We start from the raw sequence: 18,204 nt of genomic DNA, 5'->3' as shown, positions 1-18,204 counted from the left end.
TTCCCGGCGCGCGCGGGCGCACCGCGCTCTGCCACGTCTCCGCGGCCGGCGCGCCGCCGCAAGGCAGCCTGGGACTTGTAGTCTCGGCTCCGCCGGGCCCGCCCCGGCAGAGTTGCTGGGACGCTAGGCGATGATTCAGGAAGCCGGCCCTGGGCACCTGCTGCGGGAAGGCCACTGCGTTGGGTGACTTGGTGGACATTTGATGAAATGGAAATAGTCCTCACCTCTAGGGAGAGTCTGGAGATCAAACGCTTCCTTTCTTCTAGGGAAGTGCTTGTTTTTAGTGATTATACTAAAGCTATTGGGCACGAACAAGAGGGATGGGGCTTGAAGGAGGCGGTGGAGTGTCCATAAGGCCAGAGGTGGACGATGGAGCCCTTCTCAGGGGAGGCAGAAGAGCCTGGGCATCTGGGACTGCGGAGGGAGGGCTGGCCCGTGCCGACCCTGAGTGCAGGCTCCAGGGTCCGGTGGTGAGGAGCCCTAGCCCACAGCAGCCATGTGGACGGCGGCTTTGGTGCCCCCTGAGACCTCAGAACCTTGCAGGAGAGGGTGAGGGGAGGTGAGATGAGACTGAAGTAGCCCAAAGAAGGAAATGTGCTACCGCGTGCACCTGTGTCAGGGCGAGGGTCCTACTGCAGAGTAAGAGTTCAGATTCCCACGGGCTGAACAGCTAAGGGGCTGGTGGGTGCCCTAGGAACGATATTAAAGAACGCTTTGTGAGGGAGGGGGCAGTACAGCTGGGTCCTGAGGGGAGTTTTCCTTGGTTGGGGTGGGGGGGAGGGGTGGGGAGAACACACCAGTAGTCGGGTTCTGTGGATTTAAACAGAGGCCTAGAGGGTGAGCAGCAGGGGAGTCATTTGCCCTGACAGTGCTCACTGGGACGCTGGAGGTGCTGCAGTTGGAAAGGATCAGGGAGGTACTTTGTCTTCTCCTTCCTGGAGCGGTCTAGCAGGTTATCGACTGTAGCTTGGCATCCAGGGGACAGGAGCCATCGACACATTCAGCTCATGTCCTAATGTGTCAGGGCCTGTGCTGGGCGGAGCTGCGGAGCTCACAGCCTGTGTGGGAGAGGGACGTGTGAACACGGAGCTGCAGTTTGCCCTAAGAGGTCTGAATTTGAGTGCAGCTTTCCACCATCAGGAGCGAGTCGCGCCACTGTGGTTCTCAGGCCCTCTGGGGGAACTCGCATCCCTTCCCGCACTCTTGGTCTCTTCCGGGACTCTGCCGCACCCCCTGCAGTGTGGGCCGTGTGGATGAGGCAGGCGGGCTCCCGGCGCCCTCTTCCCTTCGAGCTTGTTCTATGGTGGGACCTTGGTGGACACTGCTGCGCTGACCCAGCAGGTAGCGCTGCCTGCTCTTTGTAACCCTGCCTGCTCTCTCCACCACAGGGGCCCTCGTCCTCAGCTGTAGCACTGCTGAGAGACAGGTGAGCTTTGACAAGGGGTGGGACAACGTGCAGTTGTCCCCAAGGGCGGCTGAGACAAGGCACCTGTTGGCCAGGTTACCTCGCCGCCCCAACGGACTGGTCACCATCACAGCTGCAGCCCTAGGCTTTGTCCCTCCTCAGAGACAGGGGTTGGGGGCCCCATGGCTTCCCTTCCAGACTTGACCAGTGCCAGGAGGGAGACCCAGCCACAGCGAGGCTGTGAGCGCAATGCCAGTGCTGGTTTCTGATGGCCGGCAGGCTGCGCTGTGCGGCCACCTTGGCGGGGGGGGGGGGTGCACGGGTAGTGCCAAGCCCTGAGACCCAGGCTGTGGCTCAGAGGAGGGAGGCACGGCATGGACTTTTACCACACAAGTTTATTTAAATAAAAGTGAACGCGTATGCTGGCTGGTGCCCGGGGAGGGGTGGGGTGGGATGGGGAGGCAGACGCACAGGAGGGTCCAGACAGTCTGTGTGGTGTGAGCCAGGCTGCAGGAGGGGGCGGCGGGGCCTCGGGGCAATGCTGGGGGCAGGGGCTGGGGTGGGGGCGGGGCGGGGGAGCCGGTGCCAGGGGGTCATTTCCATCCCTCGCATGCGCCCCTCCCTCTCCTTGGCCCCCAGGCCCCCAGCACTGCCTCCTTCGGCCCCCCCTCCCTCTCCTGACGTCAGCATTCCCCTGCAACTGCGGGGGGAGTCAAAAGACAAAATAAATAATCGGCGAGTCCTGCCCCAGCCTCCACCGTGGGGAAGGGAAGCCAAGCCAGGCACACTGCCCCTGCGCCCACGCTATCAGCCCTGGAAAAGAACAGGTAAAGTGCAAGGAAAATCCAGTAAGTAAAAATATACCAATGACTTTGTCAAATATACAGCTGCTGGCTGTCGGGGAGCAGGGGGCTGGCTGGGCGGGTGGCAGCAGCACCCTGGGGAGTGTTGGCCAGCACAGTATGGAGACAACGGAAATAAATAGGGGTGGGCAGTGGGCAGGGGTCCCGCCCACTGGGCCTCTGCCTGCTCACCTGCCCCCCACCCGCACGCCTCGCTAGCCCGGCTCCCCACTGCTGCGGCACTGACACAAAGCACCAGGCCGGCCGCTGGCTGTAAGGAAAGGGTTATAATGTGGGGACGGGGGCGGGGAGGGGAGGCACGGGAAGCCGTGCAGTCAGCCAGGGCTGCAGCCGCCCTCAGTACTCGTCCTGGTCTTCCTGTTGGTGTTCCTCGATCTCGTCGTCCTCAGGGGGTGCAAATCCTTCCTGGAAGGGCGGGAAGGGACAGGGCGGTGGTGAGCAGGGCAGGCCAGGCTGCGGGGGTGGGGGTGGGGGGGCGCTCAGGGGCTAGGGGCCTGGAGTTCTGGCGCTGCGCTCCCTGCTGGTGGCTCCGCGTGGCCCAGGGCTGGGGGCTTCAGCCCGCTCCTCAGCGCTCAGGAGCAGGCCAGAGCGGGGGCGCGGCCAGGGGCCGGCAGGTGGGGTGAGCTCACCTCTGTGGCATAGAGAATGCCGATGATGCCGGAGATGACCGGGCTGTTCTCACTCTCGTGCTCCTGGCAGATGAGCTCAATGTCACGCAGTTTGCTGAAGTAGAAGTCGCGCTCCTTCTCCAGCCCATCCACCGTCAGCTTCAAGTCCAAGAGCTGCTTGGGCAGAGGGGACGTTCAGCCAGAGGCCCCTGCCTCGGGCCGCCCACTCCCCTCGCCCCGCGGCCCGGCCCGCCCTCCTCTGGCCCGGCAGGGGCAGCTCGCTTGTCTCTCACCGCACCCGTCCCGCCCACCTGTTGGTTGAGCTCGAGAATCTGCGCGTCGGTCTCGTGGCCGCCATTCCGGGCCGCTGGCGGGTTCTTGCGGAGGATGCAGGGTGGGGCCACGTTGCTCAGCCGGCCGGAGGTCTGCATGTTTTTGGGGCCTGTGGGAGATGTCCTCTGTGGAACTGCCCGGAGGAGAGGAGGCGGGTGAGGCCACGTGAGCCCACGGCTCCCACGTCCGAGAAAGCCCCGGTGGAGGACGGCGGGGGCAGGCCCATGCGACAGGCAGGCACCCCCACCCCCCCAGGGCATCTACATCTAGGCCTGGAGCCTCGGCCACACGTGACACTACAGCAGCGGGGCAGCCCTCTAGCAAGCCTGGGAGCGCAGGGCCTACTGGGTAGTAAGGGGCGAGGTGGGAGGGTGGGGACATGAGCTACACGGGGCAGGCAGATCTGGAGAGGTGGGTGGGGCTGGAAGGGTGCAGGGGCCTCCTGTACTGACAGCTGGAATGGGAGGAGCAGTAGCTGGCACAGGGGACTCCTGACAAGCCCCAGCCCAGAGCCACCCCACTGGAGGCTACCCAGGCCCCGCCCCTCCGGCCCTCTGCTGGCCGGGACCCAGGGAGCCCACTGCACCCCAGCGCAGCCGGCCGGCATGCGGGGCATGCGGTGGCTACTTGCTGTCTAGCCAAGGCCCCTGCCCAGCGGCAGAGGCTGCTTCTAATGCAAAGCAAGCAGGGGGAGTGGCGGCGCGAACGGAGGAGGTGGCCCTGCTATGACGGGCTCAGGCGCGGGCTGGGGCTGCTCCTCTGCCTCTCCCTCTGCAGTCCTGCTGTCCCCCCACCAGCAGGCTCCACTGCTTCTCTCCCTGCCTCTCTAGGACCCGGACAAAGCCCATTTGGTGGGACTCATCTCCTGAGGACTTAGGGCTCTGGGCTTTTGGAATGGGGAAGACACAAACAAGTTCCCACACCCGTGCCCCTGGCATCCAGTGGGCAGCGGTGCTGGCCTCAGGCCCTTGGCTTGGGCGGGCCCCGAGCAGACAAACCATGCCACCTCGGGTGCCATCGTCTTGCGGCAACAAGTGAGCCCCTACCCAGGGCTCCCTCCCACCAGCTGCTGCCGTGGCTGGTGCTGGTGGCTCTTCCCTCAGAGCGGTTTCTGGAGCCCTCCTGCCCTCTACGGTGACTCCCCCTGGTCTACGTGGGGAGCAGGCGGCGCCATCTGAACTCCGTGATAACAGTCTCCTCCAGGCTGGCGGGGCCAGGCCGGTGCTCCTGGCTGTGGAGCCCCGCCGGCCCGGCCCCCCACACTCCCTCCCCCGGCTCGGGCACGTTACCTGCTGTGCCAATGAGTTTCTTGGATTTGTTGAAGATCTGATCACCTGGGTTAGGAGGTGGCGCTACGTCCTGGCCCTGCCGCGCCAGCAGAGGGTTGTAATCCTTTCCATCATAGTTTGCATCAAAGAATTTCTTAAACCACTGAATAAACTCAAAATTATCTTGGAATTTTCCTTTCACTAATTTCTCTACAGGAATGATCTGAAATAGACCACATAACAGAGCGCGTTAGCCCCTGCTGCCGCACGGCCGCCTCCCGGTGTGAGAAGGCCGCTGCCCCGCAGAGAGCCAGCCCCTGGGCCGCAGCATCTTCTAGCTCCGCCACCTGCCCCCCGCCCATGGCACTGGAGCAGACGGGCAGGCGGGCAGGCCTGGCCTGGGAGCCGCACACCCTCTCCCACAGGCACAGGAAGGAGGGTGTGGGAGCGTCCCTGGGTTCTGCGGCTGCTGCTTGTGGGCTGGGGGCTCGGGACCCACAGCTCTGGGGCCATCGAGGCAGAAGAGCAAAGAGACTTTTCTCGGGACCTACAGAGAAATGCAACTTAATAGGCACAGTACACAGAGGCTCAGGGTCTGCGCTGGGTAGGGGCCAGAGAGGAGGGGGCGGGGAAAGGAGGGTTGTCATCGTGGACCGTCACGTGTTGCGGGGCTTTCCGCTGGGCCTCGGGCTGGGGGATGCTCCCCCTGCAGACTCGGGGGAAGAGAGGTGTGAGCGCCAGGATGACCCCACCGACGGCCTGGCTGGCGGGCCATCTTCTCCCCGGGTCACACAGCTCCCGAGGGCCCCCGGGGGCGCAGCACCTACTTTGTCGACACCCATCTTCTTGAAGGCCGCCTGCAGCACCTTGAAGTTGTGGATGTACTCGTGTTCTAGCTTGGCCTGGAACTTCACCTTCCTCAGGTGCACACAGCCCGGGAAGAGCATGTCCATGAACTGGCAGTAGGCCGCCCCTGTGGAGGGGCACGGCTCACTGCCAGGCCTCAGCAGGGCCTTTCACTTGCCCAAGCCCCAACCCCGGTCTCCTCTCTCCCTGTCTTGAGGCTGGGGCCAGCCCTCCCTTCAGGATCGACACGGCTGGAATCCCCAAGGATAAAAGAATTATCCAAGAATAAAAGCATGGCTGCTTCTGGATGCCCGTCATGTGCCTGCAGCACACCTAACACAGCAGCACGTATGCAGTTTAATCCCCACAGGAACCTTAGCTAGACAGGTGCTGTTATCAACGTCTCACAGATGGGAGCGAGCCGTGGAGACCACCGGCAGGGAGGCTGAGCTCTGACCCCGGGTGGCAGGGTGGGGGGGGGGCAGGACCTCGTGCTACGACCTTGTGGCTCCACGCTGTGCCCTTCCTTTCCCTCCCACCCCAGCCTCCCACCTGAACAGAGCTGCTCGATCTTGGTGTAGTTGAGGTGCAGGGAGTCGTTGACCCACGCAAGCATGTCATGGCGACTCAGATTCTCACTGGTCACGGATGTGGAGTACACATTGACGGCCATACCCCAGCTGCAAAGAGACGACAGACGTGGTGGGGTCAGCCCTGGGGGGGCCGCGGGCAGCCCCCGGGGGAACGGGGTCCCTAAAGACCACCGTGCACCTGCAGCTCCCCCTGCAAAGAAGGCGCATTTCACTGCCCCTCACACACTTAACAGGTGCCCCCCCCCCCCACCGGGCTGCAAGATGAGTGCCAGGAGCTGGGGGCGCAAAGTGAATCGCGGAAGCCGCAACAGGAGGACACCCTCTGGGCGGTCCCAGAAGTGCACCCAAGTTCAAGTGGCACAGGGGAGGGCGCGGTCTCCTCTGCTTGGCAGGGCAGGGGCACTGGAGCCTGGAGCAGGAATTTTCCAGACGCACAAAGGGCTGGGGTGGAAGGGCGGTCCCGGCGCGAGGACAGAAGGGACAAAGCAGGGCTTACTCCCAGCATGCCTGGTTGCTGTGCAGGCTTGGGGGAGAGGGGTGTTGAGCGGGGCATGGCGCAAGGCGGTTGGCACGGACCGCCCGCGAGTCTTTGTTTACCACGAGGGGGAGTCTGGACTTTCTATTTAGACGCGGGGAAGCCAGTGAGGATCCCAGGGAGACGGCGACAGGGGCAGACCTGTGTTGCAGAGGGCCCTCTACCTGCTGCCTCTCGCTTCAGACTCCCAAGTTACTGTGGCCCAGAGGCACCTAAATCCCGCTCGTCCTGAATCTTCCTGTAAAGCGAGCTTCTGCTCCGGTACGCATCCCCATGAACTTCACCCAGGCCAGGAGCCTGAGGGGTCCCCCGGCCAGCCGACCATCCTGCTCACATCCGCCCCTTCCACGAGGCCTGCAGCCCCATGTCCCCAGTGTGCCCCTGCGTCCCCCACCTCGGTTCTTACACCTCTCTCCCCAGCCCAGGCAGGCAAGGGCCTCCGAAGGCCTCCCAGCCTCCAGCCCTCCGCCCCCAGCTCCCAGCCCTTTCAGCCAGCAGTCTTAAACCAGGCACCCCCTGGCCGGATTGGCCTCGCAGACTTGAATGGTTTAGCATTCACGGTGTTGGAAACAGTTTTGAATTAGGGGCCAATAGTTTAAGGTTGGGACGTCTCACACAAACAATTTGGCTGCTCCTGGCCACTCTGGGCCCATGAACCTGCGCCACCACCAATGGCTGGAGCTGGGCAGGGCCACCCCCCTCTGGCCAGCATGCGTGAGTGCCTGCTCACTACACACCTAGCCCTACAGAGGCCAAGGTCAGCCGCTGTTGATCACTAACTGGGGTAGCGACGAGGGAGATATTTCTTGTAACTAGGTTTGTGTCAGATATGGAGAGACAGAAGATGGACAAAAGAACTGTATGTTCTGAGAGCTGTGTGAGTGCCTGCTTCCCAAGTAAAGAATTTCACTCCAGGCTTGACACGCAGGGAGGGGGCCGTGGTCGCAGCGAGCTAAGCTGCTGCCCGCAATGCCAGCACTCCCCCCACATCAGTGCATCGGTTCCAGTCCCAGAAGCTCTGTTTCCAATCCAGCTCCCTGCTAATGCACCTGGGAAAGCAGCAGAAGATGGCCCAAGTGCTTGGACCCCCGCCACCCATGTGGGAGACCCGGATGGAGTTTTAAGCTCCTGGCTTTGGCCTGGCCCAGCTGGGGGCTGATACAACCATTTGGGGAGAGAACCAGGGGATGGAAGAGTTCTTTCTCTCTGTCTCTCCCTCTCTCTCTGTAACTCTGCCTTTTAAATACATAAAAATAATCTCAAAAAAAAAAAATACGCAAAGTGTCCCTGGGAAGGAAGACGGCACCAGTCCACTTCCCTATCCCCTGGAGGCATCTGCTGTGACACGGTGGCCCCTCCCGGGCACCTCCCCTCTCCCAAACAGACCCAGCCTTAGCTCCAGCCTCAGTTCCCACTCTGCTCCCTTGGCCAGGGGCCACAGGCAGTGAGAATGAAGTCCCACCCCAACTTCATTCATTCTCTGCTCCAGGGGTCTCGACCACCGTGCTCCCCGGACCAGCAACACTGCGGCTCCCAGGGCATCAGCTTGTTAGGAAAGCCCCAGACCTCCTGAATCAGAACCTCCTCTGACCACGGTGCCCAGAAGCACATCCCAGTTTGTGAATCACTGCTTAGCATCTGCCCCCAGCCCGCCCCCAGGCATTCGTCACAGAACCTCATTATTTGCACACAGAAATTACATGAACTTTTGGAAGAAAAATCATGAGAGAAAACCCTCATATTTATTCCTAGTCCTTCCTGCTTTTAAAAATAAACCCTGTCCTTCCCTGCTCAGGGAAAGGGAGCCAGACAGGGCCCCAACGCCAAGAGAAACAAACATGGTTGGCTGGACAGCCTTTAAGGACTCGGGACTGGCAGTTCCAGAGATTTCCCAGGGTAATTCTGCCTGCACGCGCGTCTCCCCTTACCCCCGAACCTGTTTAAGTGCTTGCCCCTGGTCAGGCAGGAGCAGGGAGTCCAGACCCGCCTCTGCAAGGGAGTCAGGAACCCTGGTGAGCAGCTGAGTGACCCCTCCTCTCTCTGTGTCCTCTCTCTGTCCTTCATCGCCTTGTGGCCCTGGGGTCCCCACCCCCGATGGGCTTGTAGGACTCAGCTTGGGCGTCAGCTCCAGGACCCTTCTCTGAACCTGCCCTGCCTCTGTCTCCACAGCACCAGGAGCCCATTCAGCGACATTCAGCAACATTGTCTGGAAGTTGTTTGTCGCTGTCCCTTCCCCCTGACCGTAAGCTCTCCCATGGCCGCCACCAAGGCCCCCACTGTTGGGTTCCAGACGGATTGCCTCGCCACGTGGGTGGCATGCGCTGGCAGGGACTGGGGTTGGGGGTGTTATCTGCCTCCAGGGACTCACCCCAGGTAACGGCAGTGGGAGTGGGCAAGGGCCAGTGGACAGGATGCTTCTAAAGAGGCAAAAAGGTAGGGTCCAGGGGCCGGCGCTGTGGCGCAGTGGGTCAACGCTCTGGCCTGAAGCGCCAGCATCCTATATGGGCGCCGGTTCTAGTCCCAGCTGCTCCTCTTCCCATCCAGCTCCCTGCTGTGGCCTGGGAAAGCAGTGGAAGATGACTCAAATCCTTGGGCCCTTGCACCTGCATGGGAGACCTGGAAGAAGCTCCTGGCTCCTGGCTCCTGGCTTCAAATTGGCGCAGCTCTGGCCGTTGCAGCCAATTGGGGAGTGAACCATTGGATGGAAGACCTCTCTCTGTCTCTCTCTCTCTGCCTCTCTTCTCTCTGTGTAACTCTGACTTTCAAAGAAATAAATCTTAAAAAAAAAAAAAACAAAGAAAGAAAGGTAGGGTCCAGGAGAGTCCCTTATTCCAAGGAGAATTCATTTACTTATGGACTGCGAGACATGGAAAGGATTTGCCCCTGTCCTTGGGAGTCAGTGATCTTATCCAGGAGACAGACACACATGAAGGTGGCACAGCCAAACGCCCCTGAGTGGTGAGCACAGGCAGCATGGCGGGCGGTCAGGAGGAGCAGGCACAGAGCAAGCCTCCAGCGGCCAGAGTTATGTGTGCCCAGGCTGCCGGGGGTGCAGGCCGCCTGCAGAGGCCCTGCCCATGGGCTTGGAGCCTCATTTCTCCAGGAGGCCCTGGGAGACGGTGATGCTGCGCCAGCTCTGGCTCCCACACTGCTGGGCCTCAGGGGGTCGGGCTGCTCGGAGTGGTTCTGGGGGTGCAGGATGGTCTTAGTTGGCCCTGGCAGTGCCTGAACCACTTTGGGGATTTTGTCCTGTTGAACATGAGCTTCAAGAGCTAAGTACTGAAGTGAAGCAGAACCATGGTCCCCGTGCAAGCTTGTGAGCTTCGGGGGTCTTCCAGCCTGAGGGCAGCCTTCCGGGGGCTCCAGGCCGCTCCCTGCATTGCAGAGGTCTTCTCCTGGGCAGGAGGAGTGAAGCAAGCATGTCTATATAGTGTATCACACACACACACACACACAGCCCACAGCGGATGCACCTGCTTAGCTGGGATTCACTGCCTGTGTTGCAGTGGCACAAGTGCCACCTCCCTGGGGAGCCACTGTCAGCCATCTTCTTCCGTGGTCCATAGGCCTTGTTATCAGGGCCCTACGAGTCTGCAAGAGCTATAGAGCTCTTTGGAAAAGGCCCAGGTCTTCTCAGCATGGCCAGAACTTCCCCGTTCTGTCAGTGGCTGATGGCGGGAGGGCTTTTTCCACACCTAGATCAGTCTGAATCTAAAATCGCCCAAGGGCCTGTAAGAAGGGAGTTGGAAAAAAAATGGCTCCTTTAAGGGCCTGGCAATCCATTGTGCTGCCACCCCGGGGGACTCTGGAAGGGGGCAGCTGATGCTAGGAACACAGCCTTTGTCTCCACTCAGGACTGGCTCGGGTCCTCTTTTTAAAATGCATTTATTTGAAAGGCAGACAGACAGACAGATACACACACACACACACACATACACACAGGTCTGCCATCTGCCGTTCACTCCCCAAATGCTTGCAACAGGCTTCAAGCAAGCCAGGAGCCAAGGCACTCCATCTGGGTCTCCCGTGTTGGTGGCACGGACCCAGCCATGCGTGGCTCAGGTTCTTTTAGATGATGTGACTCTCTGGCCTCACTGGGGACCATTTTGGCTCTGGACGACTCCCCCAAGGTACCCAGGTGTCTCTGCAGGGGGTTCTCCGCCATACTGGCTACAGCCTCGCAGGGAAACCTGCCTTCCTCGGCACGCTGTGGAGGCCAGAACTAAGCATGGCCAGCAGGTGGCACCAGGCCCTGAGCAGAGAATTACATGCTCCCCCACCCCGCCCTTCCCTGGCTCCAGTTAGCGAAGGGAGACCCCAGAGAGGAAGTCCAGGTCCATGAAAAGCTAGGGGGCCAGGCAGGGGGTTGAGCAGAGCGTCTCCTCCATGTGTCCTCTAAGGCCAGTTCGACGCCTGAGCACTGAACCAAACCAGCCTCCCTACCCCCCAGAGTCACAAGCTGAACTCATCAGCGAGTCCAACCTCCGACGGCCTTCTGAGCTGGCGGTTCACTGGCCCGGGCCCCCACTCAAAGGAGACAGGCTCCTGGGGTGGAGGAGCGGGGAGCACCTGCCCAGCTGCCTCTAAGCACCGCACAGACACAGACTGAGAAAACTCCTGAGGACGTGCACTTGTTACCACGGGTTCCTGCCTGCCTGAGAGAAGGGGCAGGCTCCCCGGCCCCGCCTCCCGGCTCTGTCCCTGTTCATCTTTGGCACGGGGTGGCTGTCAGGAGAGACAGCCCTGCCTGACTTGGGGCACAATCGCGTCCTGTACCACCAGGGCATGAGGCTCACGATGCATTCGCTGGCCATGGGCACCAGGAGCGGGGGGCGGCTCTCTGCAGCCCGAGGCCTTGAAAAGTGGTCGTCAGGACCAGATCGGAATCTCCCGGAGTCTGTTTGGTCCCTTCCCAGACACCCGATCTGGGCACCTGTGCTCCTGATTTGCAAAGGCAACCAGCGCCCCTGCACGACTCGGCAATCTCACATCCTAGAACTTACTAACCCTCTCAGCAGCCTGAATATAAGTTTGGGCTTCTTGTCTTTCAATCTTCAGTGGAAAGCTCTGTTCCACAAACAGGTCCCAGGAACAACTCAGAGGCCTTCCGTGTCCCCCAGCCCCCCAGCACCGCCTTTTCCTGGCCACGCTCAGCCCTGTTCCAGTCGCCCCCGCCTCCACCTGCAGCCCAGCATGGCGCTGCAGCTCCTCCAGGTCTTCCAGGGGCAGGAGGCAGCCACGTGCCTCCAGCCAGCTCCAGAAAGCAGGCCTTTCAGAACACCAGGTTTCCTGTGAGATCACCAAGGGTCAAGCCCTGGCCCTACTGTGTCTTAGCTCAGGCCTCAGTTTCTTGTCCTGTGAAATGGGGACGAGAACCATTCCTGCCTCATAGCTGTTAGAGGATTAAGCGAGCCACGTATTCCAAGCGCTGAGCACAGAGCCCGGCACCCGGCAAGTATCCGGCAAGTGTTAGCAGCACCCCAGGGTGTAGGATGAGAACCCAAGGGCACTTGTTTGAAAAGCGAGCACCTGCCACGCTGCCGGCCTCCGTCCTCTGAGACCACAGCAGGCCCAGGCCAGAAGGGAGGCTGACGGCAGGGCTCTGCTTGTCTCTGCCCCTTCTGCCTGGGGATGCCCCTCTGGGCTTCCTGAAGCTGGGCCTGGCCGCCAGCCCTCCCCAGTGCTACACTCTCACAGATCTGCTGAGCAGGTGCCATCCTACCGGCCAGGACAACTGGAGCAGACACTGTGGGGCCAGAGGAGAGAGTTTCCTGCTCCAGACATGGGGCTATGCCCATGGTCACCAGGCTACCCCTTCTTGCCCAGGCCCGGGGGACTGAAGTCACCTGTTTGGAAATCAGCAAAGCTGCCACCCCTGCCCCCTTGACTCACACATCCAGGTCGTTCTGGGGTGGCATGGAGGCAACATGTGCAGGCGGGGATGAAGGGCGCTGAGGGCTGGGGCAGCCGGCTGGCGGGTCACAAAGGCCTGACCACCAAGCCAATCACCTTCCTGGAAGGGCTGAGCAGGGACCTGGCTAACAGAGAGGCCGGGCTGCTCAGAGCTGGAGCTGTCGGAGGTCCACATGGGCAGGTGGGATAGTTCCAGGGGTGGTGGGGTCAGCATGCACCCTGCCGGTAGGCTCTGGACAGGAATCTGTATGGGTGCAGGGTCAGGTAGGGGCTGCGGCCTCTCCAGGATTCTGTTCTCACAACACTTTCCCCTGAGCCGTGCTAAGGTCCCAGCCACCGGGGGCTGGATGTGTGCCACCCAACAATCCCGCGGACCCTTGCTGAAGCTTCCCCGGGCTGGCCTGGGCAGTGCGGCCACCCCTCTACAGCTGTGTCCTGGGCAGGAGTCTCCAGGGGGCTTCTGGCTAGGCTGACCTCTCTGACCAGGACCCCGAGGGCTAACAGAAATCCAGATGGGCGGAATCAGAGCTCCCTCTCCTTGCTAACACTAATCCATTGTAGTAGGGTGTGTCTAGGTGGCAGACAGAAAGGCAACCTTTTCCTTCCCTAAGGTTCTTCACTGGGTATCTTCAAGTTCCCAAACCCCCGCTTTTCGAGTCTAGAGGCTCCCAGAGAGCTCCCCTCAGCCCAGGGCTAGAGCTGGGAACTCTGGAGGCGAGAGAGGTTTGATGGCAGCCCCGGCTGGGATTCAAGGGCTCCAGGCTGTTCCCCTGTTGGAGGAATCTGAATGGAATTACTGAGTACGGGCTGCTGTGAGGACCATGGGGACACTGTTTATGGGAACCGAAGGCTCAGCCTTGGGCCTCAGCAATTTTACCAACAGGTGGAGTCACTGGCCTGTCTTACCCTGCACCTTGAACCAACTGCCCACACCTGCTCTGATCTGGGTCCAGGGTAGGGAGAGGCCAGGGACAGGCTTGGCTTTGGGTTCTCTGCCCTCTGGTGGACGTGGCCTCGGGCAGGAAGGCTGCGTGGTGCTTTTGGAGCTATGTCCCCATTTCTTTCCTAAAGTAGTTCTGGCTGGGGCTTCCGAACGCAACAGATGTTCATTCAGGACCTTGCTGCTGAGTGAACGAATGGATGAATGGGAGAGGGCACACCAGGGAGCAGGGTTTGACGTGGCTGGTGGGCTCGGGGAGCGTGGCTTGCCGACCGTGAGCAGGTGCTGCTGTCTACGGGAAGGGAGGGGAGGCGAGCAGGACGCTGGCCCTCTCTGATCACGCTCGCAGCAGCGGCAGCAGCGAGGGATTTCCAAGCCTCCTCCTGGCACGCATGTGGCAGTGGTGCTGCTGGCTTCCACGGGGCAGGGTTCAGGAGGAGCCCACGAGAGGCCTGGTGAGCTGCTGGCCCCCTGGGGACAGAGCCGGGCAGGGATGTTTCTGTTTCCAGCAGCCCTGTGCACCCGACGTTTCCTTCGTGGCCCAGACAAGCCACATCTTTTTATGCTCCTTTCGAACTATGTTTCTTCGGCCTGTCTGGCTGTCACCTAGGGCCAAGTGGCACGTTCTCACGCCTCTCTGACCAGAGCGCTGGGATGCATGGATCCCACGATTGCTTCTGCCTCCGCCTTTCCCCGCTCTCATCATTCCTGCCATCCTCCATCCAACCCCGAGGGTCCTCGCAGACCGCTCGTCTCCCCTCTAACCCCTCCCCTGCACACACGCCGTAAGGTCCTGTGTTTGCTGTCCCCTCTCAGCTTGCCCCAGCACTCTGCCCTTCCTGCCCGCCCTGCAGGACTAACCCACGTGGACACGGGCAGCCCTCACCTCAGAGGGCATATGCCCTGGGGAGGAACCTGCAGGCCGGCCTGCTCCTGTAGCTTCTCTCTGCTCTAGCCTGGTGTCGGAAATCCCCACAGAATTCATGCCCCAAAGCCGCGGTTATCATCTCCATGTCGCATAGGAGGAAATGAAGGCCGAGGACTCTAGAGATTTGTCCAAGCTCAAGGTCAACCAGTGGCAAGGTAGAATGCAGATCCCACACTGGGTGGTGGGAAGAGTGATTTGGCTTTGACGGCTCTAATACAGGATGGCTTGCTCTGCCACTTGCCACCCTCCATTGAATCCCCTCCGAGGGTCCTCCCAGGACTGTTCCTCTACCCCTAACTAATGTCCTAGTACTGGGACTCTGCCTCATCAGCGTTCTCTGCCACCTGACACTCTGGGTGCGGCACCATTTTAATGCACGGCTCCTGTCTTTCAGGAGCCCTTGCTTGGTTGAAGCAATCAGACCACTCACACACAGAAAGGGATCCCACAGAGCAGAACACAGGGAGCGCTCCTGGCGCGCGGAAGGCGTGAGTAGGGCCTGGCAGCTCAATGGCTTCTGGGGGAAGGTGGTGCCCGCTCTGGGCTGGTGAAGAAGACGGGCCGCCAGGAAGCAGAGGAGGGGAAGCCGGGCATTTGGGCCATGGCAAACATGTTTATTATTACTCCTATTTCACAAAGTGAACACGAGACCCATGACTAACTCTCCGAGGAATGGGCGGGTGAGGACTCCAAGGAAAGGGGACAGGGAAGGCAGGTGTCTCGGCAGCCAAGGGAGGGGCCCGTTTCAAGGAGGAGGCCACCTGCCCTGGTTAATGAAGTTCCCAGACCTCACGGGGAGAGTGGTCATTAGCTGGTGCACTAAGGAATGAGGAAAGCCTGAGTCACTGTGTAGGAGTGTGAGGACAGAGGCTAGACCCTCAGACAACTGGGGAGCCCCAGATCGCTTGCCCAAGGGAATGCTGACCAGGGACACCGTGAGCTTGTCATCAAGGCCGTGTGTGTGTGTGTGTGTGTGCAGCATGTCATGCAGATGAGCGAGTGACTGGGGGGTGGGGAACATCCAGATTCTTCCAGCTAAATTCTGAAGTGACATACACACTCTCATCTCCAGGACCTCCTGGGCTTTACAGCTGTAGACACACATTCTGCTTCCTGAACATTCCTTCAGGTCAAAATAGGCCACATTTGTTTGCCTTCGCCTGGAAAGTCAACACATCCCTGGACTTGCTCCCCAGAGTTACGGGGGCTCCTCCTGCTCTTCACAAGTCTGAGAACACAGCCTCAAGGTCACTACGTTTCCTTTCTTTCTGCTCCTGCTTGACCCAGGGATGACCTGCCGTTGGGTCCCAGAGATGCAGCAAGCCCTACGACCGAGTCCAGCTCCTGTTTGCTTTCAGCAAGGGCCTGCGGTTTCCAGAGGAGTTACCGTGTTGCCAAAATAAAGTTCACTCTGCAGGACAGGGCTGAGTCGGGGCTGTAGGTCCTCGTGGCAGCTGCAGGCCGTCCAAAACTCTCCCGGTTATTCCTCACACCGTGCAGCTGAGGCCTCGCTCCAGCAGGAAGGGGGCTGGCGGCTTTCCGGTGACCACCACACACTGCTAACCACGCGCAGACCTGTCCCTTGGGAATCTGAACACGAGAGGACTCGGTGAGGTAAGCGAGCCCCCAGTGACCTGCTCTCTGGCCTTACCAAATCACCATAAACCATTCGACCACAAAGTTCAGGAAAACGCACACGATGAGCAACTCGGCATGGATTTCAAAAACTGTTTTTTTTTTTTTTTGCACCAAAATAGACTTTTAAAAATTCCATTTCCCCACAAACTTTGTGAAATCCCTTTGTACATGTGAGACACAGAGAAACCTTTGATGTTATGACTCGATTTTATGGATATGTCACCTCAAAATATGCCTGTTGGACACAAAAATTGCATTTGAGCTACAGGCACTTAAAAAGCAGCAAATGGAGGGAAACACTCTCTCGTCCTTTTTTTTTTTTTTTTTTTGCCCCAAGATGGGTCAGAATCCTCCTGTGCCGGAGGCAGCTCTAACCAGGCCAGCCAGAGGCAGCAGCAGGGGAGCCTGCAAACAAAGCCACTCCACTGGTGTGGTCATCAGCTGGTGCACCTGCTCCCACGTGCTCACCGCCCCTCGGTTTCCCTCCTCTTTCTGCACATTTGTTGCTCTTGGTTGAAGACGCTGTCTGAACCAGAGTTCTAAGCCCCTGCCTGGAGTTTGTTCACGGAGGCTTCTCTCCGATGATATACACGGCATGCATGGATAAACTGCATGTTGTATTTTTTTCCTCTTGCTAATCTGTCTTTTGTTACAGGGGTCTGTTCCAACTCTGCACTCATGGGGGTGAGAACGCCCAGTGCCCATGCCCACCCTGTGTAACAGCCATGGCGGCTGAGCCAGTGGAGGCTTCTGCACACTTGATCTTAGGATCTTACATTAAATTGTCCTTCATACAGCACAATATCTGGAAATACATACCAGGGGCTGCCGCTGTGGCACAGCGAGTTAGGCAGCTCCTAGAGCACTGGCATCCCTTATGGGTGCCGGTTTGAGTCCCAGCTGCTCCACTTCTGATCCAGCTCCCTGCTAATGACCTGGGAAAACAGCAGAGGACGGCCCGAGTCCTTCAGCCTGGCCCCAGCCTGGCTCTTGAGGCCATTTGAGGAGTGAACCAGCAGATGGGAGATCTCTCTCTCTCTCTCTCTCTCCATTTCTCGTTCTCTAACTTTGCCTTTCAAAAAAAAAAAAAAAAGTACCTACCATTTCTCAGCCGGTAGGCTTACCACCAATGAGTCCCATTACTTTCTCCCTCACATATTCTGTCCATTGCAGGAGCACCTTGGAATCTACCACTCCATCTTTATTATTTTTTATTATTTATTCATTTTTTTAAAGAAAAGGAGTGGACTATTTACCTTAGAGAGAGGGAGGAGCCAGTGCCTATCTGCGATTCACTCTCCAAATGTCTGCAATGGCTGAGGCTGGGCCAGGCAGAAGCAGGAGCTGGGAACTCACATTGGTAGGAACCCAATGACTTGAGCCATTACTGCCGTCTTAGCAGGAAATCGGAATGAGGAGCCAGCCAGAGCTGGGTGTTGCGCCTGGGGACCTCGGCGTGTTACACAGGTGGAGGAATGTCTGCCCTCCCTCTTTTGGGTGTCATGCTCTCAGGGAGGCCATCTGGTCCACTGGTTTCTGCTCAGGGAAGAGACTGTTAGATAACTTCATTCCAGGAGAAAAACCAGCCTTGGAATTAGGAATGCAAACCTTAACCCCACAAGCACAATACAGGACGGCTTTTTTTTCTCCCCAAGCCTTTCCACTTCATGCTTTATAAGGAGTCTGGAAAGCAGGGGAAATACTACCCAATGTGAAAGTTACAGGATTTCTGCAGGGTACTGTGGGATGTGAAGAGGGGGATCAAGGATGACCCCACAGTTCCCGGCCAAGCTGCTGGAAGGACGGAGAAAACTTCAAGAAAAGAGGCCTGAGTGTGGGGTACGGCTCAGGTGCTCACCAATGCTACACTGTGATACTCCAACAAAGAAGGGGCTTAGGAAATAGCGCCTTGGGGCCAGCACTATGGTGTAGCGGGTAAAGCCACCACCTGCAGTGCTGGCATTCCATATGGAAGCTGGTTCGAGTTCCAGCTGCTCCACTTCCGATCTGGCTCTTTGCAGTGGCCTGGGAAAGCAGAAGGTGGCCCAAGTCTTTGGGCCTCAGCATCTATGTGGGAGACCTGGAAGAAGCTCTTGGCTTTGGGTCTGCTCAGCTCCAGCTGTTGTGGTCATTTGGGGAGTGAACCAGTGGATGGAAGACAGCTCTCTCTCTCTCTCTGCCTCTTCCTCTCTATAGCGCTGCCTTTTAAACAAATAAATAAATAAATCTTTAAAAAATAAAAAAATAGTGCCTTTAATGGAGCATAGTATTCCATGATGTCATTAAATCATCCTCCATTTGTTGGATGTTTTTCATGTTTAAATAGTCCTGGAA

At 59.1% G+C, this 18,204-nt stretch overlaps 1 protein-coding gene across 2 annotated transcripts in view; it reads right to left on the bottom strand.

Moving 5' to 3' along the window:
* Window positions 1-1,794: 1,794 nt before the first annotated feature.
* MAPRE3 (microtubule associated protein RP/EB family member 3) overlaps window positions 1,795-18,204 on the bottom strand; it is a 49,933-nt gene continuing 33,523 nt past the window's right edge. The window contains exons 2-7 of one of the 2 annotated variants that reach the window (XM_062209115.1): window positions 5,876-6,003; window positions 5,305-5,450; window positions 4,499-4,700; window positions 3,188-3,342; window positions 2,898-3,050; window positions 1,795-2,673 (exon numbers count right to left, since the gene is read on the bottom strand). In XM_062209115.1, coding sequence (XP_062065099.1) covers window positions 2,605-2,673; window positions 2,898-3,050; window positions 3,188-3,342; window positions 4,499-4,700; window positions 5,305-5,450; window positions 5,876-5,996 — 846 coding nt within the window. In that variant the 5' untranslated portion in view covers window positions 5,997-6,003 and the 3' untranslated portion in view covers window positions 1,795-2,604. The remainder of the gene's footprint in view (window positions 2,674-2,897; window positions 3,051-3,187; window positions 3,343-4,498; window positions 4,701-5,304; window positions 5,451-5,875; window positions 6,004-18,204) is intronic. The other variant, XM_062209114.1, reaches the window with a different exon arrangement.

This window comes from Lepus europaeus, chromosome 13 (genome assembly GCF_033115175.1).
Source record: "Lepus europaeus isolate LE1 chromosome 13, mLepTim1.pri, whole genome shotgun sequence".
NCBI classification, from domain to species: domain Eukaryota; kingdom Metazoa; phylum Chordata; class Mammalia; order Lagomorpha; family Leporidae; genus Lepus; species Lepus europaeus.
The sequence above is the reverse complement of the archived record's forward strand: the minus strand, read 5'-3'. Positions and strand labels throughout refer to the sequence as shown.